This window comes from Lampetra planeri, chromosome 50 (assembly GCF_965212315.1).
Source record: "Lampetra planeri chromosome 50, kcLamPlan1.2.h2, whole genome shotgun sequence".
Lineage (NCBI taxonomy): Eukaryota > Metazoa > Chordata > Hyperoartia > Petromyzontiformes > Petromyzontidae > Lampetra > Lampetra planeri.
In genome coordinates this window covers 4787272-4814812 of record NC_136156.1, presented here as the reverse complement: position 1 = coordinate 4814812, position 27541 = coordinate 4787272, and the positions used below count along the sequence as shown (strand labels likewise).

General features: G+C 54.9%; 2 protein-coding genes and 1 long non-coding RNA gene across 4 annotated transcripts in view; 2 read left to right on the top strand and 1 right to left on the bottom strand.

Moving 5' to 3' along the window:
* Positions 1 to 9349, top strand: part of ITSN1 (intersectin 1) — a 57342-nt gene extending 47993 nt beyond the window's left edge. For both annotated transcript variants that reach the window (XM_078616205.1, XM_078616204.1), the window contains 6 exons: positions 573 to 782; positions 1733 to 1854; positions 2562 to 2644; positions 3502 to 3585; positions 4177 to 4350; positions 5019 to 9349. In XM_078616205.1, the coding sequence (XP_078472331.1) occupies positions 573 to 782; positions 1733 to 1854; positions 2562 to 2644; positions 3502 to 3585; positions 4177 to 4350; positions 5019 to 5173 (828 nt within the window). In that variant the 3' untranslated portion in view covers positions 5174 to 9349. The remainder of the gene's footprint in view (positions 1 to 572; positions 783 to 1732; positions 1855 to 2561; positions 2645 to 3501; positions 3586 to 4176; positions 4351 to 5018) is intronic.
* On the bottom strand, positions 8259 to 12454 carry LOC144734143 (uncharacterized). Its single transcript, XR_013588483.1, has 2 exons — positions 12108 to 12454; positions 8259 to 10284 (listed from the first exon to the last, which is right to left on the bottom strand). It is a non-coding gene; the product is annotated as an uncharacterized LOC144734143 (long non-coding RNA).
* The window catches only part of HLCS (holocarboxylase synthetase), a 34607-nt gene continuing 19022 nt past the window's right edge, over positions 11957 to 27541 (top strand). Inside the window, exon 1 of the mRNA XM_078616206.1 lies at positions 11957 to 12339. Within this exon, the coding sequence (XP_078472332.1) occupies positions 12097 to 12339 (243 nt within the window). The 5' untranslated portion in view covers positions 11957 to 12096. The remainder of the gene's footprint in view (positions 12340 to 27541) is intronic.

The window sequence follows — 27541 nt, the reverse complement described above, 5'->3', positions numbered from 1 at the left end:
CCCACACTCGCACAGATACCCGCAGACTCGCACAGAGACCCGCAGACTTGCATAGAAACCCGCATCCTCACACAAACCACCCGCAGACTCGCACAGAGACCCACATGCTCGCACAGAGACCCGCAGACTCGCACAGAGACCCACAGACTCGCACAGCACATGCATACATGTGCATGATATTTCGTCCTCGTTATTCAGACATCCTGCAGTCCACCGTGACAGTGCATGCACCGCCTGGCGGCTCTGTGTGGACTGCGGTGGGCGTGCTCGCACGGCCCACGTCACCCTCCGCGTCGTGCTCAATGTGGGCAGCTCGGCAGCGGAGCAGCGAGCGGCTCGCGATCTTCCTATCACACCCTGGTCGTGGACCGACTCAGCCCATCATCCCTCTGGGGGTCGATAAAATAAGGCCAATTTGTGGGGAAGTCAACGGTGGTTGTCGTATGGATAGGATCACCCCCACGATAGGAATGTTGAAATTCCACCTCTGACATAGCGCTGTATAGAGGAGATCACTTTGACTTTTGACTTCAATGCAGCCGTCTCTCTCTCGCTCTCTCCCTCTGCTGCAGCAACTGGTGTTCAACTCGGTCACAAACTGCCTGGGGCCTCGCAAGTTCCTCTACAGTGGGAAGCTCTACAAGGTGAAGAGCAGCAAGGAGCTGTTCGGATTCCTCTTCAACGACTTCCTGCTGCTCACGCAGGCCGTGCGTGCGCTCGGCGCCACCGGAGACAAGCTCTTCAGCCGCAAGTCCACCCTGCAGTACCGCATGTACAAGACGGTGAGCCCGCGATACATCCACCGTTGCACGCAGGACTCCCTCACAATAGTAATAATATCCAGGTGCCTGCCTTGGCTCCACCCACCCTCAACCAGTATCTATATACAAGGACTGTTTTCTTGGAATTTCTCTTACTTGATACAGCTATCGTGCCGTGACGGTTCCACCTAAAGACGGAAGCTTGTGTTGCCTCCGAAACGTCGTGATTTTTATTTAATTTTTATTTAACTTTTATTAATTTGAATTTTTTTTACCTATGTGACTTTACAAAAAAAAAAACCTAAGAATATCCCTCAAGCCCGTCGCCTCCTTCTCAGAGCGCGCCGCGAGGACGCTCCGACTCTCTCTTGGCGTAGCTCCGACTCTCTCTTGGCGTAGCTCGGACTCTCTCTTGGCGTAGCTCTGTCAGCGCGGTGAACGCTCCCTCCTTTGGCTGCAGCTCCTTCATTTGCCTCGTTTGACGGCCATCCGCCCTTCTCCCGGCGTGTCCTGCCCAAGCCCACGGACCTGATTTCACAGTCAGTGTGGTGCATGCAGAGTTCTCTGAGCCACGTGTTCTTCTTCTTCCTGACACGGAGTTTAATTGCAAGCGCGCATCTTTGCATGCTGCTTTGCACACCGTTAAGCTTTTGTTGTATTTACTGATGCCCGTGTAGATTCACAACGGGTAGGAATAGATGCCTAATCCGTGACGGTTGTACGGTTGTGGCTCCCAGCCTGGCGCTGATGAGAGAGGCCACATCCGGCACACCACATCCAGAATACCTCTCGCCACGGCTGTGGCCATCTACCGCAGTCAACGAGCAACCCGGAAACTTATCCCGGGAGAGATGAAGCCACGGGAGAAGTTCTCTGCCGCCCCACGGCCGTCTCATAAAGCGTCTGTGCCGCGCCCGTGTCGTTGCCCCCATGTCCCCCTGCGCCCGTGGCTGCCCGCTGCCCGCACACAGCCCATCTTCCTCAACGAGGTGCTGGTGAAGCTCCCGTCGGACCCGTCGGGCGACGAGCCGGCGTTCCACATCTCCCACATCGACCGCGTCTACACCCTGCGTGCCGAAAACATCAACGAGAGGTTTGCGGCGCGCGCCACCCTCGCCCCGCCTCTCGCGAGACCCACGTCGAGAGGGGTTTCCTGCGCGAATGAACATTGGGGCATGGATTCTCATCTCCCGTTCACAATCCTTGGGTCAGTGGTAGAAATTCGGCATCTTTATGGCAGGGGCGAGTCTCTCCGTAGGACGACCACTGTTGAGTTCTCCCACAAATTGGTATTCGTTTTACCCACCTCGGAGGGATGATGGGCTGAGTCAATACCCAACCAGGATTTGAACTCGCAACCTTACGATTGCGAGCCGCTTGCTCTACGGCTGAGACACCCAGCTTGTAATTTTTGTGATTTTCTGCACTTCAACTGCAGAGTTCCCGAAAGTGCAATTCTTGTTTCATGATGTGATGCCAATCGGACAAGTGGCATGTTTGGAGGGAAAACGAAAAATTACGAAAGTTAAAAAAATCTCTGCACGTGGACATTTTACACATTCTACCCCATTCATTCACACACAAACCACATACACCACACGCATACATATACACCACACATACACTACACATGTAGAATACATACACGTGTACCACAAACCATTAAAATAACGTGTTCACCACACACACCCACCACACACACACACATACGTGTTTACCACGTGATCACCACACACACCCACCACACACACACATACGTGTTTACCACGTGATCACCACACACGCGTGTTCACCACACAGGACCGCGTGGGTGCAGAAGATCAAAGCGGCATCGGAGCTCTACATCGAGACGGAGAAAAAGAAGAGAGAGAAGGCATACCAGGGTAGAGAACTCACACACACAGAGAGAGTGTGTGTGTGTACCAGGGTAGAAAACTCACACACACAGAGAGAGTGTGTGTGTGTACCAGGGTAGAGAGCACACACACACAGAGAGAGTGTGTGTGTGTGTACCAGGGTAGAGAACACACACACACACAAAGAGTGTGTGTGTGTGTACCAGGGTAGAGAGCACACACACACAGAGAGAGTGTGTGTGTGTGTACCAGGGTAGAGAACACACACACAAAGAGTGTGTGTGTGTGTACCAGGGTAGAGAACACACACACACACAGAGAGAGTGTGTGTGTGTGTGTACCAGGGTAGAGAGTACACACACACACAGAGAGTGTGTGTGTGTGTACCATGGTAGAGAACTCGCACACACAGAGAGTGTGTGTGTGTGTACCAGGGTAGAGAGCACACACACACACAGAGAGAGAGTGTGTGTGTGTGTACCAGGGTAGAGAACACACACACACACAGAGAGTGTGTGTGTGTACCAGGGTAGAGAACACACACACACAGAGAGAGAGTGTGTGTGTGTACCAGGATAGAGAGTTCACATAAAGACAAAGATCCCCCCTCCAAGTGTTGTTAGCGAGTAGCACCTATGAAGGCCAGGACGGCACACGAGGGGGTGGGAGGCCAACACCATGTCCGGGCGTCTTTGTATTCTTTGTATTCCTGGTGCTAACGTTTACACATCGCACCAGCTACTCGTTTGAGGCTGGGTCCACCTAGGGGAGGCCCAGTACCGATTCATATAATAGTCACGGGTGTTGGCCGTGAGCGGGAATCGAACTCGGGTCGCCGCGTTTTTGCACTAACCGCTCACACGTGTTCACGCGTGCGTGAGCAGCTCGGACCCAGCGGACGACCGGGATTGGCCGGCTCATGGTGAACATCGTGGAGGGCATCGAGCTCAAGGCGTGCCGCTCCAACGGTGAGGCCGGCGTGGCGCTGTGACCTGCCGCACGCGCTGAGGGTGGTTGGGAGGTGGCCTGTGATGTCCCCAGCGAGTCACGCATCGAAACTCCAAACTTCGTGACTAAGCGGCCGTCCCTCGTCTCACAGGCACCGCGCTTTGCACTTAAACCACCGCCTGCTCCGTGAACGCGGAGCTAAGGAGTCGCTGGCAGTGACCTATTATATCTGTCCCTTGCATTGCTTTGTACGCGAGTCTGTAGATCTATCAGTACGAGTAATTGTGACGGCGCTGAAGTGCAATCCACCGCTCGCATCACCGATCACTGCCCCACACACGCGCTTCTGTAGGAGGTACAAAATGGAATTCATCCTGTGACCCCAGAAATGCCATCCAACAGGTTCTTAAAAAACGCAACAACACGCAGTCACCCCCACTTCCCACTTCCATCCCTCGCCCGGCCGCATTCCAGATGTTCGCCGGGCGACTCATGAAGCCGTCCACCGGCTCGTTCGCCAACCTCGACACGGACAGAGAAACATTGCCGACGGACTCCCCGCCACGCGACAGAATGCACGGTGTGTGCGTGTGTGTGTGTGGCGAGCGCAGGGAAGAGTAACCCGTACTGCGAGGTGACCATGGGTGCTCAGTGCCACATCACCAAGACGATACAGGACAGCGTGAACCCCAAGTGGAACTCAAACTGCCAGTTCTTCGTCAAGGACTTGGAGCAGGACGTGCTGTGCATCACCGTGTTCGAGCGCGACCAATTCTCACCGGACGGTAACCGAGCAAGGCACTCCACACGCATACGCCACACCGCACGCCACACCGCACACGTACGCCACACCACACAAGTACACGACAAACACAAGCCGCACACAAGATATACTGTTCGCACACACACGCAGACCGCGTACAATATACCATACATACGCACCACTTGCAAATATAACAGCATGCACACAAACCATCTACACACATACAATCTACACAACATGCATCCCATACAAACACCACTTACACATACAAGCACACAAATGTACTGCAGGCACATACACCAAATACCACAGTCACTAGACACCACACATAGTACACCCACATACATAACACACACACACAGATCACACACTCACCAGTTGACAGTCATGGTAGTGGTGGTGGTCACTGTGCTTGCTAGTGGTGCTGTTGACAGTCATGGTAGTGGTGGTGGTCACTGTGCTTGCTAGTGGTGCTTTTGACAGTCATGGTAGTGGTGGTGGTCACTGTGCTTGCTAGTGGTGCTGTTGACAGTCATGGTAGTGGTGGTGGTCACTGTGCTTGCTAGTGGTGCTGTTGACAGTCATGGTAGTGGTGGTGGTAATGGTCGTTGACGTGGTGACTGTGGCGGTGATGGCGGTTGAGGTTGTGACGACAACGGCGTCGGTGGTGGTATCCGCTTGCGCGCACAGACTTCCTGGGTCGCACGGAGATCCGCGTGGCCGACATCAAGCGCGACCAGGACACCAAGGGCCCCATCAGCAAGAGGCTGCTGCTGCACGAAGTCCCGACGGGCGAAATCACGGCCAGACTCGACCTGCAGCTCTTCCAGGACGGCCGCGAGTAGCCCTCGTCACCACCGTCCGTCCGTCTCCCCTGCCCGCTCCCCGCAAGCACTGGGGTCACGACGCCCCCCACCCACCCAACCCCCTCGCATCCCCCCACCCAAACGATAGAAAGCCCCGCGGGCTCCCAGCTCCCCGCACCCCTCTCCTCGCATCGTGGCCCACGACCGTGGCGGAACGGCCCCGGCCTCCTTCCCCCACCAGTCATTCCACTGTCCCTCGCTGGCGTGCACCGTACCCGCCTGCCTGGCCGATCTTGGCCGTAGGAGGCTGCCGATTTGATAAAAAAAAAGAAACCCGGCTACGGTGGACCGATTTGCAAAAAGGGTTGATCTCGTACTTTATTACAATTTTTGGGGAAACTTTTTTTCTTACGATATTTTTGCTTCGAACAAAATCGGTCCGTGGCAAAACGTGGGTTTCCAAACCGGCAGCCGAGCGTGCACATCGGTCGGGTTGCCGGGTGTGGCGTGTGCCGCACGACATCCCTTGTTGGCAGCACAAACGGGGGAATTGTTCATATTTATGAAATGTTCTAGTCATTTGTTTTTTTTATGATTAATATAAATATGATGATGATGAAATGGTAATTGAGTGCATATCAAAGGCCTAAGCCAGTTGGTTTGTGGACAGTAAGAGCAGTCATTTTGCCTGGTAATGGCCATACACATGTATATACACTGACGGTATACGGTATATACACTGGCAGTATAGAGAGCTGGGATGGGACCCATTCAGTGCGACTCGCTGCTGCGGGTTCGCTGTGGTGGAACGTTGCCACCGCCGCTCTATGTGAGCGACGCAGGGTTGGGTCTCGTTAATATTTTACTTGTGTAATAGTGTGAGGCGAGCCTCACTAGGAGGTGCCGTGCGTGCGTGTGCGAGTCTGGTGTGTGTGTGCGTGTGTGCGCGCGGTGTCGCTGCTGCGATCCACAGTCCGCATTCACAACTCCGTGCCCGGCGCTGCCAAAGCAAGGGGCGACCCACACGTGTGTCCGACGGCCACGTCACCAAATCATTCCCCCACCCCCCCCCCCCCCCGCATGTTTTGAGCCTGCTGGACAATATTACAATTCTCTCCGGCGTCGTACTTTCGAGAGCTAGCGTCAGGCGGGTCAGTGCTGAAATCCTCTGGGTGACTTAACAAATCACTCCAAACACATTTAGAATGGGCCTTTGTGCCACGCGTGGAGCCACGGTCGCGATGCCACCTGCTGCCGTGGTGTTCGTACGCCGCGCCTTAGTTTGGGCGCTTGGTCTGTGATGCGATGAAAGTGCCAACTAGCGAAACCAATGTTTACAGGGCCCAAAGTAGCCACGGCTGACCCACGTGGCGCGAGGAAGTGCGGCACTGGATTGCGCTCGGCAGCGCTGCCAGCAATGAAGCAGCGTGCGCTGTGGCCTACGAGGAAGCCTCCGTTGATGTGGCAGGCGCACGTGCGCTACGTAATCTCCGATATAATTACATGATCACCAAACCCTGCCGATTGAAACGGTAGGCTTCTGATTTTTAAACCGTCTTACCGCGTACCAATTTTTTTTAAGGTAATCATAACGCTTCGTAACATTTTTGGGAAATACTTGACACAATTTTTTATTTTAAAATTGGTACTTGGTAAAAACTGTTTACGAATCGGACACTTCTTGGCAAGGAGTCGGCGCCGGATGACCAGGTGACGGCTTTTCACCAACGCCACTATTATTACTCTTTGATTCTTTCGGTATTATCACTGTTACAAGTGTACTCTTAGTTTTTTCGGTAAAGTCACCAAGTAGGTAAAAAATTAAATTAAAATTTATAAAAGTAAAATAATAAAAATCACGACGTTTCGGAGGCAACACAAGTCTCCGTCATCAGGTGGGACGGTCACAGCCAGATTTGCTGTATCAAGTGAGGCGGGGATTCCAAGATGCAAGTTGTAACTTGATACAGCAAATCTGGCTGTTACGGTCCCACCTGATGACGGAGACTTGTGTTGCCTCCGAAACGTCGTGATTTTTATTATTTTATTTTTTATAAATTTTAATTTCATTTTTTACCCACGTGACTTTACCGAAAAAACTAAGAGTATCAATCCTTGCAGTCACGAAAGCTTCAAATCTAGAATGTTACAAGCGTACTTGGTAAAAAAAAAACACAAAAGTTAATCCAGCGCTGTGCGCGATTGTGATTAATCCGTAGCGAAAGGAGAAGCCGGCCTCAGTTTCGTCCCTACAGGCCACGTAGGCCTCAGTTCCACGTAGGCCTCAGCGCAAACATTCGTCAGGGCGCGTTGGAGTGAATGCGGAGTGCACGGATGGGGATGACGGTCCCCGTTCATCCCCCCCTCCCCGTACAGCGGCACCCGTTACCCATTTGGTGTGCGAGTCCTTCGTGTTTACTTATTGCAGCACTCTCCTTCGGATCAATGTTTGCACATGGCTGTCATGTCTAGCCAATAATTTTTAGTTTTATGATTATTTGACGGTGGTATATTGTAAGTGATGATCGCAGGTTCGCCTTCACGTGTCCTAGAAGAGTTGTCATTGATAGCTTTAAAAATGGAAGCTGCGTTTTGGAGGTTTGACGGTCGGGTTTGGCAGAGCCACCTGTTCAGGTCCTTCCAGCTCAGCCACTCCACCACAAGAGGCCACATTTAGAAAAGGAAGATTTTTCTTTAAAACGTTGTCAGCTGACTGTTGCTTTTGGATAAATGCGTTCATTTGGAGGGGAAAAAAGGGATCAAAGTTGATTTTCTTAGAGGGAGGAAAATGCAATCCCTGTTTTATGTTGTTAGAATCGTCACAGCTTGCCAATAACCATCCCTCTAGATTGCATTCTTCCCAAGTTTGCTTCGTGTGGTAGAACTGACTCGGCTTGAGATCACAGCCCATCTTGGCTGCCCTTGGAGGCCTCTGGCTGTGGCAATGGGGTGGCAGTGAAGTGAACATGGAGGCCTGCTACTTCCGCCTTTCATTCGTGCAGCCAATCGGTGCCACCTCATTCGACATTTACCAACCTCACGAGTTTTCACACAGATATATGAAGTGTAAAGCAATAATGTGGTTAGTAAGTGTTAGGGTGGGGGGGCGGGGCAGGCTTTTAGGGCTGGGATAAATTGGGCTAGGGTAAAACGAATCGTTTTAATATAAGGGCTGATGTTGTCACATTGATAATTTGTGCGCAAGCCAGACCTGATTTTGCGAATAATTTAATATTGCGTTGAGGTAATTTCCCAGAATAAGCTATGAGCACAAATCAAAGGGAATTTTTGATCTTAATTTAAGTGGAGAACCAAACATTTCTCTTGGCCAAGTCAGCCGGAGTCCACGTCAAGGTGGGGCAGGCAGGATGTAACTCAATCTGGCAGCTGGTCACCCAATAAATATAGAGCATCGCTACACGAGATGCAGATCTGCAGAATTGTTTTGGGAGTTATTTATTTAACAGTGACCAATGCTCCAGGGGTGACGGAAGACGCGGCACCTTGTAGTCCCGGCAATCGTGAGCTCTGGAATCGAACTCGACTCTCCGGGACTCCTCCAAGACACCACCGGCCGATTCTTTGGCCGTCTAAAGCGTCTAAAGATTTGCATCTTTCAGCACTCGTTTACTGTATTTGATCAATGAACAGCGTCAGACGTCAATGTTTGCTTCTGCAGCTTTTAAAGCAACATTGAAATTGTCTGCAGCGATGCCTCGCTGCAGTGACCCAGGCTATCGGTCCGTGCTCGTTTGCATCCGTACGGGCGAATATCTTCGTGGCCAGAGGCTCGGACCTGTTCACGTGCATCGGTGTACGATCGGTACGCGGTGCAGTCCGTTTACCGAGCCGTGGCGTCACCCCCACTCAACGTGGTGGGCCTGCCTGCCTGCCTGCCATTACCAGTGATTGTGCCGAGTTATTGCCAGCAGTTATCTTTTGACGGAATAACGTGAACGTGCATTCCATTGTTCCGGGCAGGGGGAGGCGCCAAGCCACGTATCACTCGCGTCCTATGGTTGCATCAAGACGCCTTAGTTTGGGCTAATGATCACACTCCCACGGGCTTCGTAGAAGCTTCGGAATTCACTCCCAGCAGCTGTCCCCTGTGCAGTACGACTGACTGCCCAGCGTGAGAATCGTGATCCTGTATGATAGATACCGGCCAAGCTGTACATTGCCGTCTTGATCCAATAAAGTTCTCATTGGTAATGAGTCGAGGCTCGTGTGTGTAATGGCACTTGTGGCGAGTGAGGACGTCAGGACTGCGTTTGGTTTTCCCCGAGTGCGTTGGGTCTGCTGCCGTGAGGGGTGGTTATAGAGTAGCACCATTTGTCTCGTGAATTATTAAAGTGTGCACAGTAAACTATTTACTTATCAGACATTGCTACATTATTACCCGGGGAAAGCTCAGTCTCAAGACCTTCAGGAGGGTCCTGCTAATTTTTTTCACCACGTTGCACCCCTCGGTTATCTGCAGAGGTGTCTGAACAGTCTGCGAACTCAACCGTATATCATGTTACACCCGATCCTGCCCATCCGCGAGGAACTCGGTAACTGCCCCTGGACATGTTCGTCTCAAGTCTCGTCAACCCCTCTGGGATTTCTGGCACGAGCACTCGATGGGTCAGCTTGCTGTGTGGTGGAAGAGAGAGAGATGGAGTTCGGCGTGGATCAGTGCTTGGTGCGAACACACGCACTAAATAAATAAGGACCACGATTTGACCTCGCAACCTTCCAATGTATGCCATAGTAAGAATTGCTACATACGTAAAGTTGGAATCGGGAATAACCAGTTGAAGCAGATCAGCAGGTGCATTGATTATCACTGGTCAACACACTTTTTCTGGAATAAGGTATTCCAACGGTTTTAAGGTAATTTGGGGGTGCTGATTCCAAATCTGGCATCAGTTTTTGTCTCACATCAGGTTTCATTTATGTTATTTGATACCTACGTGACTTTACCGAAAGAACCAGAGTATGAAAAATAAATGTTTGGGGGTCAATTAATTGGGGGGGGGGGGGGGTCACAAGATATCTGCACCAACCTTGTACACTGATCACCCTTTATTGCCACTTGGGTATCATCAGTCATGGTCAATCCACTGCTGGATGAAGGCCTCTCCGAGCCGCAGCCACCTCTCACGATCCTACAAAGTAATAATCCACCCAGAACATGAGCCGATTCCATCGCCCCATCTCGTCCGCGGGTATACACTCAATATTCAGTGGCAGCCAAGCAATTGAAAACTGCCAATGTGACTCGTGGTTGAATAGTAAGGATTATCCATGGGAAACGTATTTAAACTATTTTAAAACTATATTTTAATTTTAACACATAAGGCCCACTGAGCTATTTCAGAAGCGACCTGGCCACAAATAATAGCTTAACGATGTGGTTTTATCATTTTGAAATGTACAGCAGCCAAATACTATAAACGAGTGATGTTGATTCTAAATGTGGAGAGAAAAACCGAAGGAGCCAGAGAAAAATCCACACGACCACGGGGAGAGAGACACCGCAAACTCCAAATATACAGCAGCAGGCGTCAGGGTCGAGATCGAACCCACGACCTCCTGTACACCAGGCGAGGTAGTTAACATCTCCTAGCCACCGTGATGGTAGTGATGATGAGAGAGACACGCAAACACCAAATATACAGCAGCAGGTGTCAGGGTCGGGATCGAACCCACGACCAGTCAATTTAGTAAGCTTTGTCACATAAACAAAACATGCCAATTCGTCACTAGTACAGCACACCGGTGTGTTGGAGAGCAAACCCACAATTATGTCACGGCCAGGTAAATGTTGGTGCCAGGCCAGGTAAATGCTGTGTTTACTCTCCACGTTCTGTTTACGTGACAAACCTCACTGATTGATTGTGTCGTCGGGTGCTGGCGGGTTTAACGCCAACATTTATATTTACGCGATTTAACCCCCCAGAAAAAAACACCTGTGTTATGGATATTCTTAATTTGTCATCTCGTCCGAGTTTGGCGTGGGCCTCTGTTAACGGGGGCTTGTCCACAAGAGGGCAAAGACAAAGATCCCCCGTATAGCCTGCAACAGACTGTAGGGGCAAGTGCTGTTAGCGAGTAGCACCTGTGAAGACCGGCACGGCACACGAGGGGGTGGGTGGCCAACACCATGCCCGACCGCCTTTGTCTCCCCATTTGAGGCTGAGTAGACCTAGGGGAGGCCCAGGACCGCTTCAGATAATCGTCACCTGGTGTTGCCCTTGAGCGGCAATCGAACCCGGGTCGCCAGGTTCGTAGCGCAGCGAAGCGCTTGACCACTACAACAACAACAACAACCGCCATTCGCCACTAAGTGGCGGTGACGTCACCACGACGCTTGTGCCAGGCCAAGTGCACCTTGAGGCCACGTGAAGTGTCGAACGCCCGCTGGCAGGAGGTCACGGGGCAGACCCAGCGGGTGCCACGGGTCGACTGACTGAGATGACTGGCTGATGCACCACCTGTGCCCCCTACTGTGACCACTACAAACAAAGATCCCCCGTATAGCCTTAACAGACTGTAGGGGCAAGTGCTGTTAGCGAGCACCTACGAAGGCCGGAACGGTACACGAGGGGGTGGGTGGCCAGCACCACGCCCGACCGCCTTTGTCTCCCTATTGCCAATGTTTACACACCGCATCAGGTACTCATTTGAGGCTGAGCCGACTTAGGGGAGGAGGCCCAGGACCGCTTCAGATAATCGTCACCGGTGTTGGCCGTGAGCGGGAATCGAACTCGTGTCGCCGGGTTCACAGCGCTAACCGCTGCACCACCGCTCCCCACCACTGCGACCACGACACTACCAGCACCACCCGCAAGAGGGCACCAGCACCACCCGCGGTGCATGCGACCTCGGCCCTCTCTGGCCATGGTCATCGCGACCAGCAGCAGCAGCAGCACAGCCAGCACCACCAGCAGCCGGCAACCACCGCCACCACCCCCGCTATGCTACTCACCGCTTGCTACGTCTACCTCTTCTTCAGGATGCGACGTCTCGCTGCTGCTGCTGCTGCTGCTGCCTCCTCCTCTGCCTCCTCCTCCTCGGCGTCGTCGTCTCCCGAGGAAATCCTCGTCGCCCTGCGTCGCTCCGTGGCCAACTCGGCCAGTCTCTTCCTCTCGTCTCGGCCCGACTGCCCCACGCCGGGGGGAGGCGGGCAGGGCCGCGTGTGCGAGCTCGTGCAGCCCAAGGTGAGCAGAGTGCACCTAGCCTGGCACCGTGACTTTAGTTGCGGGCGGGGGGAGGGGAGCGGTGTTCCCGTCACAAACCCGCACTGACCAGGCTGGTGACGTATGGTGAGGGGGACAGTGGGTGGCTACCCCCCCCACCAACCTCTCCCCCCCACCAACCTCCTCCCCCCCACCAACCTCTCCCCCCCCACCAACCTCTCCCCCCCACCAACCTTTCCCCCCCACCAACCTCTCCCCCCCACCAACCTCTCCCCCCCACCAACCTCTCCCCCCACCAACCTCTCCCCCCACCAACCTCTCCCCCCCCACCAACCTCTCCCCCCCCCCACCAACCCCCCCCACCAACCTCTCACCCCCACCAACCTCTCCCCCCCCACCAACCTCTCCCCCCCACCAACCTCTCCCCCCCACCAAGCTCTCCCCCCACCAACCTCTCCCCCCCCACCAACCCCCCCCCCCACCAACCTCTCCCCCCCACCAACCTCTCCCCCCCACCAACCTCTCCCCCCACCAACCTCTCCCCCCCCACCAACCTCCCCCCCACCAACCTCCCCCCCCACCAACCTTCCCCCCCCCACCAACCTCTCCGCCCCCCCCCCCCCACCAACCTCCCTCTCATCCATCCAGCAGTGGAGTTGAAGTCCTCGCAGCTGTGTGTGTGATGGTTGTGAGGGTGATGGCTGTGAGGGTGATGGCTGTGTGTGTGATGGCTGTGTGTGTGATAGCTGTGAGGGTGATGGCTGTGTGGGTGATGGCTGTGTGTGTGATGGCTGTGAGGGTGATGGCTGTGTGTGTGATGGCTGTGTGTGTGATAGCTGTGAGGGTGATGGCTGTGTGGGTGATGGCTGTGTGTGTGATAGCTGTGAGGGTGATGGCTGTGTGTGTGATGGCTGTGTGTGTGATAGCTGTGAGGGTGATGGCTGTGTGTGTGATGGCTGTGTGTGTGATAGCTGTGAGGGTGATGGCTGTGTGGGTGATGGCTGTGTGTGTGATGGCTGTGAGTATGATGGCTGTGAGTGTGATGGCTGTGAGTGTGATGGCTGTGAGGGTGATGGCTGTGAGGGTGATGGCTGTGTGTGTGATGGCTGTGCGTGTGATGGCTGTGAGTGTGATGGCTGTGTGGGTGATGGCTGTGTGGGTGATGGCTGTGTGGGTGATGGCTGTGAGGGTGATGGCTGTGAGTGTGATGGCTGTGTGGGTGATGGCTGTGTGGGTGATGGCTGTGAGTGTGATGGCTGTGTGGGTGATGGCTGTGTGGGTGATGGCTGTGTGTGTGATGGCTGTGTGGGTGATGGCTGTGTGTGTGATAGCTGTGAGGGTGATGGCTGTGTGTGTGATGGCTGTGTGTGTGATGGCTGTGAGTGTGATGGCTGTGTGGGTGATGGCTGTGTGGGTGATGGCTGTGTGGGTGATGGCTGTGAGGGTGATGGCTGTGAGTGTGATGGCTGTGTGGGTGATGGCTGTGTGGGTGATGGCTGTGAGTGTGATGGCTGTGTGGGTGATGGCTGTGTGGGTGATGGCTGTGTGGGTGATGGCTGTGTGTGTGATGGCTGTGTGGGTGATGGCTGTGTGTGTGATGGCTGTGTGGGTGATGGCTGTGTGGGTGATGGCTGTGAGGGTGATGGCTGTGAGTGTGATGGCTGTGTGGGTGATGGCTGTGTGGGTGATGGCTGTGTGGGTGATGGCTGTGTGGGTGATGGCTGTGAGGGTGATGGCTGTGAGTGTGATGGCTGTGTGGGTGATGGCTGTGTGGGTGATGGCTGTGAGTGTGATGGCTGTGTGGGTGATGGCTGTGTGGGTGATGGCTGTGTGTGTGATGGCTGTGTGGGTGATGGCTGTGTGTGTGATGGCTGTGTGGGTGATGGCTGTGTGGGTGATGGCTGTGAGTGTGATGGCTGTGAGGGTGATGGTTGTGTGGGTGATGGCTGTGAGGGTGATGGCTGTGAGGGTGATGGTTGTGAGGGTGATGGTTGTGAGGGTGATGGTTGTGTGGGTGATGGTTGTGTGTGTGATGGCTGTGAGGGTGATGGCTGTGTGTGTGATGGCTGTGTGTGTGATGGCTGTGTGTGTGATGGCTGTGAGTGTGATGGCTGTGAGGGTGATGGCTGTGTGTGTGATGGCTGTGTGTGTGATGGCTGTGTGTGTGATGGCTGTGAGGGTGATGGTTGTGAGGGTGATGGCTGTGTGTGTGATGGCTGTGTGTGTGATGGCTGTGTGTGTGATGGTTGTGTGGGTGATGGCTGTGAGGGTGATGGCTGTGTGTGTGATGGCTGTGTGTGTGATGGTTGTGTGGGTGATGGCTGTGAGGGTGATCGCTGTGTGTGTGATGGCTGTGTGTGTGATGGCTGTGTGTGTGATGGCTGTGAGTGTGATGGCTGTGAGGGTGATGGCTGTGTGTGTGATGGCTGTGTGTGTGATGGCTGTGTGTGTGATGGCTGTGAGGGTGATGGTTGTGAGGGTGATGGCTGTGTGTGTGATGGCTGTGTGTGTGATGGCTGTGTGTGTGATGGTTGTGTGGGTGATGGCTGTGTGTGTGATGGCTGTGAGGGTGATGGCTGTGAGGGTGATGGCTGTGAGGGTGATGGCTGTGTGTGTGATGGTTGTGTGGGTGATGGCTGTGTGTGTGATGGCTGTGTGTGTGATGGTTGTGTGGGTGATGGCTGTGTGTGTGATGGCTGTGAGTGTGATGGCTGTGAGGGTGATGGCTGTGTGTGTGATGGCTGTGTGTGTGATGGTTGTGTGGGTGATGGCTGTGTGTGTGATGGTTGTGTGGGTGATGGCTGTGTGGGTGATGGCTGTGAGGGTGATGGCTGTGTGTGTGATGGTTGTGTGGGTGATGGTTGTGTGGGTGATGGCTGTGTGGGTGATGGCTGTGAGGGTGATGGCTGTGTGTGTGATGGCTGTGTGTGTGATGGTTGTGTGGGTGATGGCTGTGTGGGTGATGGCTGTGAGGGTGATGGCTGTGAGGGTGATGGCTGTGTGTGTGATGGCTGTGAGGGTGATGGCTGTATGTGTGATGGCTGTGTGTGTGATGGCTGTGTGGGTGATGGCTGTGTGGGTGATGGCTGTGAGGGTGATGGCTGTGTGTGTGATGGTTGTGTGGGTGATGGTTGTGTGGGTGATGGCTGTGTGGGTGATGGCTGTGAGGGTGATGGCTGTGTGGGTGATGGCTGTGTGTGTGATGGTTGTGTGGGTGATGGTTGTGTGGGTGATGGCTGTGTGGGTGATGGCTGTGAGGGTGATGGCTGTGTGGGTGATGACTGTGAGGGTGATGGCTGTGTGGGTGATGGCTGTGTGGGTGATGGCTGTGTGGGTGATGGCTGTGTGGGTGATGGCTGTGTGTGTGATGGCTGTGAGGGTGATGACTGTGAGGGTGATGGCTGTGTGGGTGATGGCTGTGTGGGTGATGGCTGTGTGTGTGATGACTGTGAGGGTGATGGCTGTGTGGGTGATGGCTGTGTGTGTGATGACTGTGTGGGTGATGGCTGTGTGGGTGATGGCTGTGTGTGTGATGACTGTGAGGGTGATGGCTGTGAGGGTGATGGCTGTGTGGGTGATGGCTGTGTGTGTGATGGCTGTGTGTGTGATGACTGTGAGGGTGATGGCTGTGAGGGTGATGGCTGTGTGGGTGATGGCTGTGTGTGTGATGGCTGTGTGTGTGATGGCTGTGTGTGTGATGACTGTGAGGGTGATGGCTGTGAGGGTGATGGCTGTGAGGGTGATGGCTGTGTGTGTGATGGCTGTGAGGGTGATGGCTGTGTGTGTGATGGCTGTGAGGGTGATGGCTGTGTGGGTGATGGCTGTGTGGGTGATGGCTGTGTGTGTGATGGCTGTGTGTGTGATGACTGTGAGGGTGATGGCTGTGAGGGTGATGGCTGTGTGGGTGATGGCTGTGTGTGTGATGGCTGTGTGGGTGATGGCTGTGTGTGTGATGACTGTGAGGGTGATGGCTGTGTGTGTGATGGCTGTGAGGGTGATGGCTGTGTGTGTGATGGCTGTGTGGGTGATGGCTGTGTGTGTGATGGCTGTGTGTGTGATGGCTGTGTGTGTGATGACTGTGAGGGTGATGGCTGTGAGGGTGATGGCTGTGTGTGTGATGGCTGTGTGTGTGATGACTGTGAGGGTGATGGCTGTGAGGGTGATGGCTGTGTGAGTGATGGCTGTGTGTGTGATGGCTGTGTGTGTGATGGCTGTGTGTGTGATGACTGTGAGGGTGATGGCTGTGTGGGTGATGGCTGTGTGTGTGATGGCTGTGTGTGTGATGACTGTGAGGGTGATGGCTGTGAGGGTGATGGCTGTGTGAGTGATGGCTGTGTGTGTGATGGCTGTGTGGGTGATGGCTGTGTGTGTGATGACTGTGAGGGTGATGGCTGTGTGTGTGATGGCTGTGAGGGTGATGGCTGTGTGGGTGATGGTTGTGAGGGTGATGGCTGTGAGGGTGATGGCTGTGTGGGTGATGGCTGTGTGGGTGATGGCTGTGTGGGTGATGGCTGTGTGGGTGATGGTTGTGAGGGTGATGGCTGTGTGTGTGATGGCTGTGAGGGTGATGGCTGTGAGGGTGATGGCTGTGTGGGTGATGGTTGTGTGGGTGATGACTGTGTGTGTGATGGTTGTGTGTGTGATGGCTGTGTGTGTGATGGCTGTGAGGGTGATGGCTGTGAGGGTGATGGCTGTGTGGGTGATGGTTGTGTGGGTGATGACTGTGTGTGTGATGGTTGTGTGGGTGATGGTTGTGAGGGTGATGGCTGTGTGTGTGATGGCTGTGTGTGTGATGGTTGTGAGGGTGATGGCTGTGTGGGTGATGGTTGTGTGGGTGATGGCTGTGTGTGTGATGGCTGTGTGTGTGATGGTTGTGAGGGTGATGGCTGTGTGGGTGATGGCTGTGAGGGTGATGGCTGTGTGGGTGATGGTTGTGTGGGTGATGACTGTGAGGGTGATGACTGTGTGGGTGATGGTTGTGTGGGTGATGGTTGTGTGGGTGATGGTTGTGTGTGTGATGGCTGTGAGGGTGATGGTTCTGTGGGTGATGACTGTGAGGGTGATGGCTGTGTGTGTGATGGCTGTGTGGGTGATGGCTGTGAGGGTGATGGCTGTGTGGGTGATGGTTGTGTGGGTGATGACTGTGTGGGTGATGGTTGTGTGGGTGATGGTTGTGTGGGTGATGGTTGTGTGGGTGATGGTTGTGTGGGTGATGGTTGTGTGGGTGATGACTGTGAGGGTGATGACTGTGAGGGTGATGGCTGTGAGGGTGATGGTTGTGTGGGTGATGACTGTGAGGGTGATGGTTGTGTGGGTGATGACTGTGAGGGTGATGGTTGTGTGGGTGATGGCTGTGAGGGTGATGGCTGTGTGGGTGATGACTGTGAGGGTGATGGCTGTGTGTGTGATGGCTGTGTGTGTGATGGCTGTGTGTGTGATGGCTGTGAGGGTGATGGCTGTGAGGGTGATGGCTGTGTGGGTGATGGCTGTGTGTGTGATGGCTGTGTGTGTGATGGCTGTGTGTGTGATGGCTGTGTGTGTGATGGTTGTGTGGGTGATGGTTGTGAGGGTGATGGTTGTGTGGGTGATGGTTGTGTGGGTGATGGTTGTGAGGGTGATGGTTGTGTGGGTGATGGTTGTGTGGGTGATGGTTGTGTGTGTGATGGCTGTGAGGGTGATGGCTGTGTGTGTGATGGCTGTGTGGGTGATGGTTGTGTGGGTGATGGTTGTGTGGGTGATGGCTGTGTGTGTGATGGCTGTGTGTGTGATGGCTGTGTGTGTGATGGCTGTGAGGGTGATGACTGTGAGGGTGATGGCTGTGTGGGTGATGGTTGTGTGGGTGATGGCTGTGTGGGTGATGGCTGTGTGTGTGATGGCTGTGTGGGTGATGGCTGTGAGGGTGATGACTGTGAGGGTGATGGCTGTGTGGGTGATGGTTGTGAGGGTGATGGTTGTGTGGGTGATGGCTGTGTGGGTGATGGTTGTGAGGGTGATGGTTGTGAGGGTGATGGTTGTGTGGGTGATGGTTGTGAGGGTGATGGTTGTGAGGGTGATGGCTGTGTGGGTGATGGCTGTGTGGGTGATGGTTGTGTGGGTGATGGCTGTGAGGGTGATGGTTGTGTGGGTGATGGTTGTGAGGGTGATGGTTGTGTGGGTGATGGTTGTGAGGGTGATGGCTGTGTGGGTGATGGCTGTGTGGGTGATGGTTGTGTGGGTGATGGCTGTGTGGGTGATGGCTGTGTGGGTGATGGTTGTGAGGGTGATGGTTGTGTGGGTGATGGTTGTGAGGGTGATGGCTGTGAGGGTGATGGCTGTGTGGGTGATGGTTGTGTGGGTGATGGTTGTGTGGGTGATGGCTGTGAGGGTGATGGCTGTGAGGGTGATGGTTGTGTGGGTGATGGTTGTGTGGGTGATGGCTGTGTGGGTGATGGCTGTGTGGGTGATGGTTGTGTGGGTGATGGTTGTGTGGGTGATGGTTGTGAGGGTGATGGTTGTGAGGGTGATGGCTGTGAGGGTGATGGCTGTGTGGGTGATGGTTGTGTGGGTGATGGTTGTGTGGGTGATGGCTGTGAGGGTGATGGTTGTGCGGGTGATGGCTGTGTGTGTGATGACTGTGTGGGTGATGGTTGTGTGGGTGATGGTTGTGTGGGTGATGGCTGTGAGGGTGATGGTTGTGAGGGTGATGGCTGTGTGGGTGATGGTTGTGAGGGTGATGGTTGTGTGGGTGATGGCTGTGAGGGTGATGGCTGTGTGGGTGATGGTTGTGAGGGTGATGGTTGTGTGGGTGATGGTTGTGTGGGTGATGACTGTGAGGGTGATGGCTGTGAGGGTGATGGTTGTGAGGGTGATGGTTGTGAGGGTGATGGCTGTGAGTGTGATGGCTGTGTGGGTGATGGCTGTGTGGGTGATGGTTGTGAGGGTGATGGTTGTGAGGGTGATGGCTGTGAGTGTGATGGCTGTGTGGGTGATGGCTGTGAGGGTGATGGTTGTGAGGGTGATGGTTGTGAGGGTGATGGCTGTGAGTGTGATGGCTGTGTGGGTGATGGCTGTGAGGGTGATGGCTGTGAGGGTGATGGCTGTGAGGGTGATGGCTGTGAGGGTGATGGCTGTGAGGGTGATGGCTGTGAGGGTGATGGCTGTGTGGGTGATGGCTGTGTGGGTGATGGCTGTGAGGGTGATGGTTGTGAGGGTGATGGCTGTGAGGGTGATGGCTGTGAGGGTGATGGCTGTGAGGGTGATGGCTGTGAGGGTGATGGCTGTGAGGGTGATGGCTGTGTGGGTGATGGCTGTGTGGGTGATGGCTGTGTGGGTGATGGTTGTGAGGGTGATGGCTGTGAGGGTGATGGTTGTGAGGGTGATGGCTGTGAGGGTGATGGCTGTGAGGGTGATGGTTGTGAGGGTGATGGTTGTGAGGGTGATGGTTGTGAGGGTGATGGTTGTGAGGGTGATGGCTGTGTGGGTGATGGCTGTGAGGGTGATGGCTGTGAGGGTGATGGTTGTGAGGGTGATGGCTGTGTGGGTGATGGCTGTGAGGGTGATGGCTGTGTGGGTGATGGTTGTGAGGGTGATGGCTGTGAGGGTGATGGTTGTGAGGGTGATGGCTGTGTGGGTGATGGCTGTGTGGGTGATGGCTGTGAGGGTGATGGTTGTGAGGGTGATGGTTATGAGGGTGATGGCTGTGTGGGTGATGGCTGTGTGGGTGATGGCTGTGTGGGTGATGGCTGTGTGGGTGATGGCTGTGAGGGTGATGGCTGTGAGGGTGATGGCTGTGAGGGTGATGGCTGTGTGGGTGATGGCTGTGTGGGTGATGGCTGTGTGGGTGATGGCTGTGTGGGTGATGGCTGTGTGGGTGATGGTTGTGAGGGTGATGGCTGTGTGGGTGATGGCTGTGTGGGTGATGGCTGTGTGGGTGATGGTTGTGAGGGTGATGGCTGTGAGGGTGATGGCTGTGAGGGTGATGGCTGTGTGTGTGATGGTTGTGTGGGTGATGGCTGTGTGGGTGATGGCTGTGAGGGTGATGGTTGTGAGGGTGATGGTTGTGAGGGTGATGGTTGTGTGGGTGATGGCTGTGAGGGTGATGGTTGTGAGGGTGATGGTTGTGAGGGTGATGGCTGTGAGGGTGATGGCTGTGAGGGTGATGGTTGTGAGGGTGATGGTTGTGAGGGTGATGGCTGTGAGGGTGATGGTTGTGAGGGTGATGGTTGTGAGGGTGATGGCTGTGAGGGTGATGGTTGTGAGGGTGATGGCTGTGAGGGTGATGGCTGTGAGGGTGATGGCTGTGTGTGTGATGGCTGTGAGGGTGATGGCTGTGTGGGTGATGGCTGTGAGGGTGATGGCTGTGTGTGTGATGGCTGTGAGGGTGATGGCTGTGTGGGTGATGGTTGTGAGGGTGATGGTTGTGAGGGTGATGGTTGTGAGGGTGATGGCTGTGAGGGTGATGGTTGTGAGGGTGATGGCTGTGTGGGTGATGGCTGTGAGGGTGATGGCTGTGTGGGTGATGGTTGTGAGGGTGATGGCTGTGAGGGTGATGGTTGTGAGGGTGATGGCTGTGTGGGTGATGGTGTGAGGGTGATGGCTGTGTGTGTGATGGCTGTGAGGGTGATGGCTGTGTGTGTGATGGCTGTGAGGGTGATGGCTGTGTGGGTGATGGTTGTGAGGGTGATGGTTGTGAGGGTGATGGTTGTGAGGGTGATGGCTGTGAGGGTGATGGTTGTGAGGGTGATGGCTGTGTGGGTGATGGCTGTGAGGGTGATGGCTGTGTGGGTGATGGTTGTGAGGGTGATGGCTGTGAGGGTGATGGTTGTGAGGGTGATGGCTGTGTGGGTGATGGCTGTGAGGGTGATGGCTGTGTGTGTGATGGCTGTGAGGGTGATGGCTGTGTGTGTGATGGCTGTGTGGGTGATGGCTGTGTGTGTGATGGCTGTGTGTGTGATGGCTGTGAGGGTGATGGTTGTGAGGGTGATGGCTGTGTGGGTGATGGTTGTGAGGGTGATGGTTGTGAGGGTGATGGCTGTGTGTGTGATGGCTGTGTGGGTGATGGCTGTGAGGGTGATGGTTGTGAGGGTGATGGCTGTGTGGGTGATGGTTGTGAGGGTGATGGTTGTGAGGGTGATGGTTGTGAGGGTGATGTCTGTGTGTGTGATGGCTGTGTGGGTGATGGCTGTGATGGTGATGGTTGTGAGGGTGATGGTTGTGAGGGTGATGGCTGTGTGGGTGATGGCTGTGAGGGTGATGGCTGTGTGTGTGATGGCTGTGAGGGTGATGGCTGTGAGGGTGATGGCTGTGTGGGTGATGGCTGTGTGGGTGATGGCTGTGAGAGTGATGGTTGTGAGGGTGATGGCTGTGTGTGTGATGGCTGTGAGGGTGATGGCTGTGAGGGTGATGGCTGTGTGTGTGATGGCTGTGAGGGTGATGGTTGTGAGGGTGATGGCTGTGTGGGTGATGGCTGTGTGTGTGATGGCTGTGTGGGTGATGGCTGTGAGGGTGATGGTTGTGAGTGTGATGGCTGTGTGGGTGATGGCTGTGAGGGTGATGGCTGTGAGGGTGATGGCTGTGAGGGTGATGGCTGTGAGGGTGATGGCTGTGAGGGTGATGGTTGTGAGTGTGATGGCTGTGAGGGTGATGGCTGTGTGTGTGATGGCTGTGTGGGTGATGGCTGTGAGGGTGATGGTTGTGTGTGTGATGGCTGTGAGGGTGATGGCTGTGAGGGTGATGGCTGTGTGTGTGATGGCTGTGTGGGTGATGGTTGTGAGGGTGATGGTTGTGTGTGTGATGGCTGTGAGGGTGATGGTTGTGAGGGTGATGGCTGTGTGGGTGATGGCTGTGTGTGTGATGGCTGTGTGGGTGATGGCTGTGAGGGTGATGGTTGTGAGTGTGATGGCTGTGTGGGTGATGGCTGTGAGGGTGATGGCTGTGAGGGTGATGGCTGTGAGGGTGATGGCTGTGAGGGTGATGGCTGTGAGGGTGATGGTTGTGAGTGTGATGGCTGTGAGGGTGATGGCTGTGTGTGTGATGGCTGTGTGGGTGATGGCTGTGAGGGTGATGGTTGTGTGTGTGATGGCTGTGAGGGTGATGGCTGTGAGGGTGATGGCTGTGTGTGTGATGGCTGTGTGGGTGATGGTTGTGAGGGTGATGGTTGTGTGTGTGATGGCTGTGAGGGTGATGGTTGTGAGGGTGATGGCTGTGTGTGTGATGGCTGTGAGGGTGATGGTTGTGAGGGTGATGGTTGTGTGTGTGATGGCTGTGTGGGTGATGGCTGTGAGGGTGATGGCTGTGTGTGTGATGGCTGTGTGGGTGATGGCTGTGAGGGTGATGGCTGTGAGGGTGATGGCTGTGTGTGTGATGGCTGTGTGGGTGATGGCTGTGAGTGTGATGGCTGTGTGTGTGATGGCTGTGTGGGTGATGGCTGTGTGTGTGATGGCTGTGTGTGTGATGGCTGTGTGGGTGATGGCTGTGAGGGTGATGGCTGTGAGGGTGATGGTTGTGTGTGTGATGGCTGTGAGGGTGATGGCTGTGAGGGTGATGGCTGTGTGTGTGATGGCTGTGTGGGTGATGGCTGTGAGGGTGATGGTTGTGTGTGTGATGGCTGTGAGGGTGATGGCTGTGAGGGTGATGGCTGTGTGGGTGATGGCTGTGAGGGTGATGGCTGTGAGGGTGATGGCTGTGTGGGTGATGGTTGTGTGGGTGATGGTTGTGAGGGTGATGGTTGTGTGGGTGATGGTTGTGAGGGTGATGGCTGTGTGTGTGATGGCTGTGTGGGTGATGGTTGTGTGGGTGATGGTTGTGAGGGTGATGGTTGTGTGGGTGATGGTTGTGAGGGTGATGGCTGTGTGTGTGATGGCTGTGTGGGTGATGGTTGTGAGGGTGATGGCTGTGTGTGTGATGGCTGTGAGGGTGATGGCTGTGTGGGTGATGGCTGTGTGTGTGATGGTTGTGTGGGTGATGGCTGTGAGGGTGATGGTTGTGTGGGTGATGGCTGTGAGTGTGATGGCTGTGTGTGTGATGGCTGTGTGGGTGATGGCTGTGTGTGTGATGGTTGTGAGGGTGATGGCTGTGTGGGTGATGGCTGTGTGTGTGATGGCTGTGTGGGTGATGGTTGTGAGTGTGATGGTTGTGAGGGTGGTGGTTGTGTGGGTGATGGCTGTGAGGGTGATGGCTGTGAGGGTGATGGCTGTGTGGGTGATGGTTGTGAGTGTGATGGTTGTGAGGGTGATGGTTGTGTGGGTGATGGTTGTGAGGGTGATGGCTGTGTGTGTGATGGCTGTGTGGGTGATGGTTGTGAGGGTGATGGCTGTGTGTGTGATGGCTGTGAGGGTGATGGCTGTGTGGGTGATGGCTGTGTGTGTGATGGTTGTGAGTGTGATGGTTGTGAGGGTGATGGTTGTGTGGGTGATGGTTGTGAGGGTGATGGCTGTGAGGGTGATGGCTGTGAGGGTGATGGCTGTGTGGGTGATGGTTGTGTGGGTGATGGTTGTGAGGGTGATGGTTGTGTGGGTGATGGTTGTGAGGGTGATGGCTGTGTGTGTGATGGCTGTGTGGGTGATTGTTGTGTGGGTGATGGTTGTGAGGGTGATGGTTGTGTGGGTGATGGTTGTGAGGGTGATGGCTGTGTGTGTGATGGCTGTGTGGGTGATGTTTGTGAGGGTGATGGCTGTGTGTGTGATGGCTGTGAGGGTGATGGCTGTGTGGGTGATGGCTGTGTGTGTGATGGTTGTGTGGGTGATGGCTGTGAGGGTGATGGTTGTGTGGGTGATGGCTGTGAGTGTGATGGCTGTGTGTGTGATGGCTGTGTGGGTGATGGCTGTGTGTGTGATGGTTGTGAGGGTGATGGCTGTGTGGGTGATGGCTGTGTGGGTGATGGTTGTGAGGGTGATGGTTGTGTGGGTGATGGCTGTGTGTGTGATGGTTGTGAGGGTGATGGCTGTGTGGGTGATGGCTGTGAGGGTGATGGTTGTGAGGGTGATGGCTGTGAGGGTGATGGCTGTGTGGGTGATGGCTGTGAGGGTGATGGGGGTGATGATGGCTGTGTGAGGGTGATGGCTGTGTGGGTGATGGCTGTGTGGGTGATGGCTGTGTGGGTGATGGCTGTGTGGGTGATGGCTGTGTGGGTGATGGTTGTGAGGGTGATGGCTGTGTGGGTGATGGCTGTGTGGGTGATGGCTGTGTGGGTGATGGTTGTGAGGGTGATGGCTGTGAGGGTGATGGCTGTGAGGGTGATGGCTGTGTGTGTGATGGTTGTGTGGGTGATGGCTGTGTGGGTGATGGCTGTGAGGGTGATGGTTGTGAGGGTGATGGTTGTGAGGGTGATGGTTGTGTGGGTGATGGCTGTGAGGGTGATGGTTGTGAGGGTGATGGTTGTGAGGGTGATGGCTGTGAGGGTGATGGCTGTGAGGGTGATGGTTGTGAGGGTGATGGTTGTGAGGGTGATGGCTGTGAGGGTGATGGTTGTGAGGGTGATGGTTGTGAGGGTGATGGCTGTGAGGGTGATGGTTGTGAGGGTGATGGCTGTGAGGGTGATGGCTGTGAGGGTGATGGCTGTGTGTGTGATGGCTGTGAGGGTGATGGCTGTGTGGGTGATGGCTGTGAGGGTGATGGCTGTGTGTGTGATGGCTGTGAGGGTGATGGCTGTGTGGGTGATGGTTGTGAGGGTGATGGTTGTGAGGGTGATGGTTGTGAGGGTGATGGCTGTGAGGGTGATGGTTGTGAGGGTGATGGCTGTGTGGGTGATGGCTGTGAGGGTGATGGCTGTGTGGGTGATGGTTGTGAGGGTGATGGCTGTGAGGGTGATGGTTGTGAGGGTGATGGCTGTGTGGGTGATGGTGTGAGGGTGATGGCTGTGTGTGTGATGGCTGTGAGGGTGATGGCTGTGTGTGTGATGGCTGTGAGGGTGATGGCTGTGTGGGTGATGGTTGTGAGGGTGATGGTTGTGAGGGTGATGGTTGTGAGGGTGATGGCTGTGAGGGTGATGGTTGTGAGGGTGATGGCTGTGTGGGTGATGGCTGTGAGGGTGATGGCTGTGTGGGTGATGGTTGTGAGGGTGATGGCTGTGAGGGTGATGGTTGTGAGGGTGATGGCTGTGTGGGTGATGGCTGTGAGGGTGATGGCTGTGTGTGTGATGGCTGTGAGGGTGATGGCTGTGTGTGTGATGGCTGTGTGGGTGATGGCTGTGTGTGTGATGGCTGTGTGTGTGATGGCTGTGAGGGTGATGGTTGTGAGGGTGATGGCTGTGTGGGTGATGGTTGTGAGGGTGATGGTTGTGAGGGTGATGGCTGTGTGTGTGATGGCTGTGTGGGTGATGGCTGTGAGGGTGATGGTTGTGAGGGTGATGGCTGTGTGGGTGATGGTTGTGAGGGTGATGGTTGTGAGGGTGATGGTTGTGAGGGTGATGTCTGTGTGTGTGATGGCTGTGTGGGTGATGGCTGTGATGGTGATGGTTGTGAGGGTGATGGTTGTGAGGGTGATGGCTGTGTGGGTGATGGCTGTGAGGGTGATGGCTGTGTGTGTGATGGCTGTGAGGGTGATGGCTGTGAGGGTGATGGCTGTGTGGGTGATGGCTGTGTGGGTGATGGCTGTGAGAGTGATGGTTGTGAGGGTGATGGCTGTGTGTGTGATGGCTGTGAGGGTGATGGCTGTGAGGGTGATGGCTGTGTGTGTGATGGCTGTGAGGGTGATGGTTGTGAGGGTGATGGCTGTGTGGGTGATGGCTGTGTGTGTGATGGCTGTGTGGGTGATGGCTGTGAGGGTGATGGTTGTGAGTGTGATGGCTGTGTGGGTGATGGCTGTGAGGGTGATGGCTGTGAGGGTGATGGCTGTGAGGGTGATGGCTGTGAGGGTGATGGCTGTGAGGGTGATGGTTGTGAGTGTGATGGCTGTGAGGGTGATGGCTGTGTGTGTGATGGCTGTGTGGGTGATGGCTGTGAGGGTGATGGTTGTGTGTGTGATGGCTGTGAGGGTGATGGCTGTGAGGGTGATGGCTGTGTGTGTGATGGCTGTGTGGGTGATGGTTGTGAGGGTGATGGTTGTGTGTGTGATGGCTGTGAGGGTGATGGTTGTGAGGGTGATGGCTGTGTGGGTGATGGCTGTGTGTGTGATGGCTGTGTGGGTGATGGCTGTGAGGGTGATGGTTGTGAGTGTGATGGCTGTGTGGGTGATGGCTGTGAGGGTGATGGCTGTGAGGGTGATGGCTGTGAGGGTGATGGCTGTGAGGGTGATGGCTGTGAGGGTGATGGTTGTGAGTGTGATGGCTGTGAGGGTGATGGCTGTGTGTGTGATGGCTGTGTGGGTGATGGCTGTGAGGGTGATGGTTGTGTGTGTGATGGCTGTGAGGGTGATGGCTGTGAGGGTGATGGCTGTGTGTGTGATGGCTGTGTGGGTGATGGTTGTGAGGGTGATGGTTGTGTGTGTGATGGCTGTGAGGGTGATGGTTGTGAGGGTGATGGCTGTGTGTGTGATGGCTGTGAGGGTGATGGTTGTGAGGGTGATGGTTGTGTGTGTGATGGCTGTGTGGGTGATGGCTGTGAGGGTGATGGCTGTGTGTGTGATGGCTGTGTGGGTGATGGCTGTGAGGGTGATGGCTGTGAGGGTGATGGCTGTGTGTGTGATGGCTGTGTGGGTGATGGCTGTGAGTGTGATGGCTGTGTGTGTGATGGCTGTGTGGGTGATGGCTGTGTGTGTGATGGCTGTGTGTGTGATGGCTGTGTGGGTGATGGCTGTGAGGGTGATGGCTGTGAGGGTGATGGTTGTGTGTGTGATGGCTGTGAGGGTGATGGCTGTGAGGGTGATGGCTGTGTGTGTGATGGCTGTGTGGGTGATGGCTGTGAGGGTGATGGTTGTGTGTGTGATGGCTGTGAGGGTGATGGCTGTGAGGGTGATGGCTGTGTGGGTGATGGCTGTGAGGGTGATGGCTGTGAGGGTGATGGCTGTGTGGGTGATGGTTGTGTGGGTGATGGTTGTGAGGGTGATGGTTGTGTGGGTGATGGTTGTGAGGGTGATGGCTGTGTGTGTGATGGCTGTGTGGGTGATGGTTGTGTGGGTGATGGTTGTGAGGGTGATGGTTGTGTGGGTGATGGTTGTGAGGGTGATGGCTGTGTGTGTGATGGCTGTGTGGGTGATGGTTGTGAGGGTGATGGCTGTGTGTGTGATGGCTGTGAGGGTGATGGCTGTGTGGGTGATGGCTGTGTGTGTGATGGTTGTGTGGGTGATGGCTGTGAGGGTGATGGTTGTG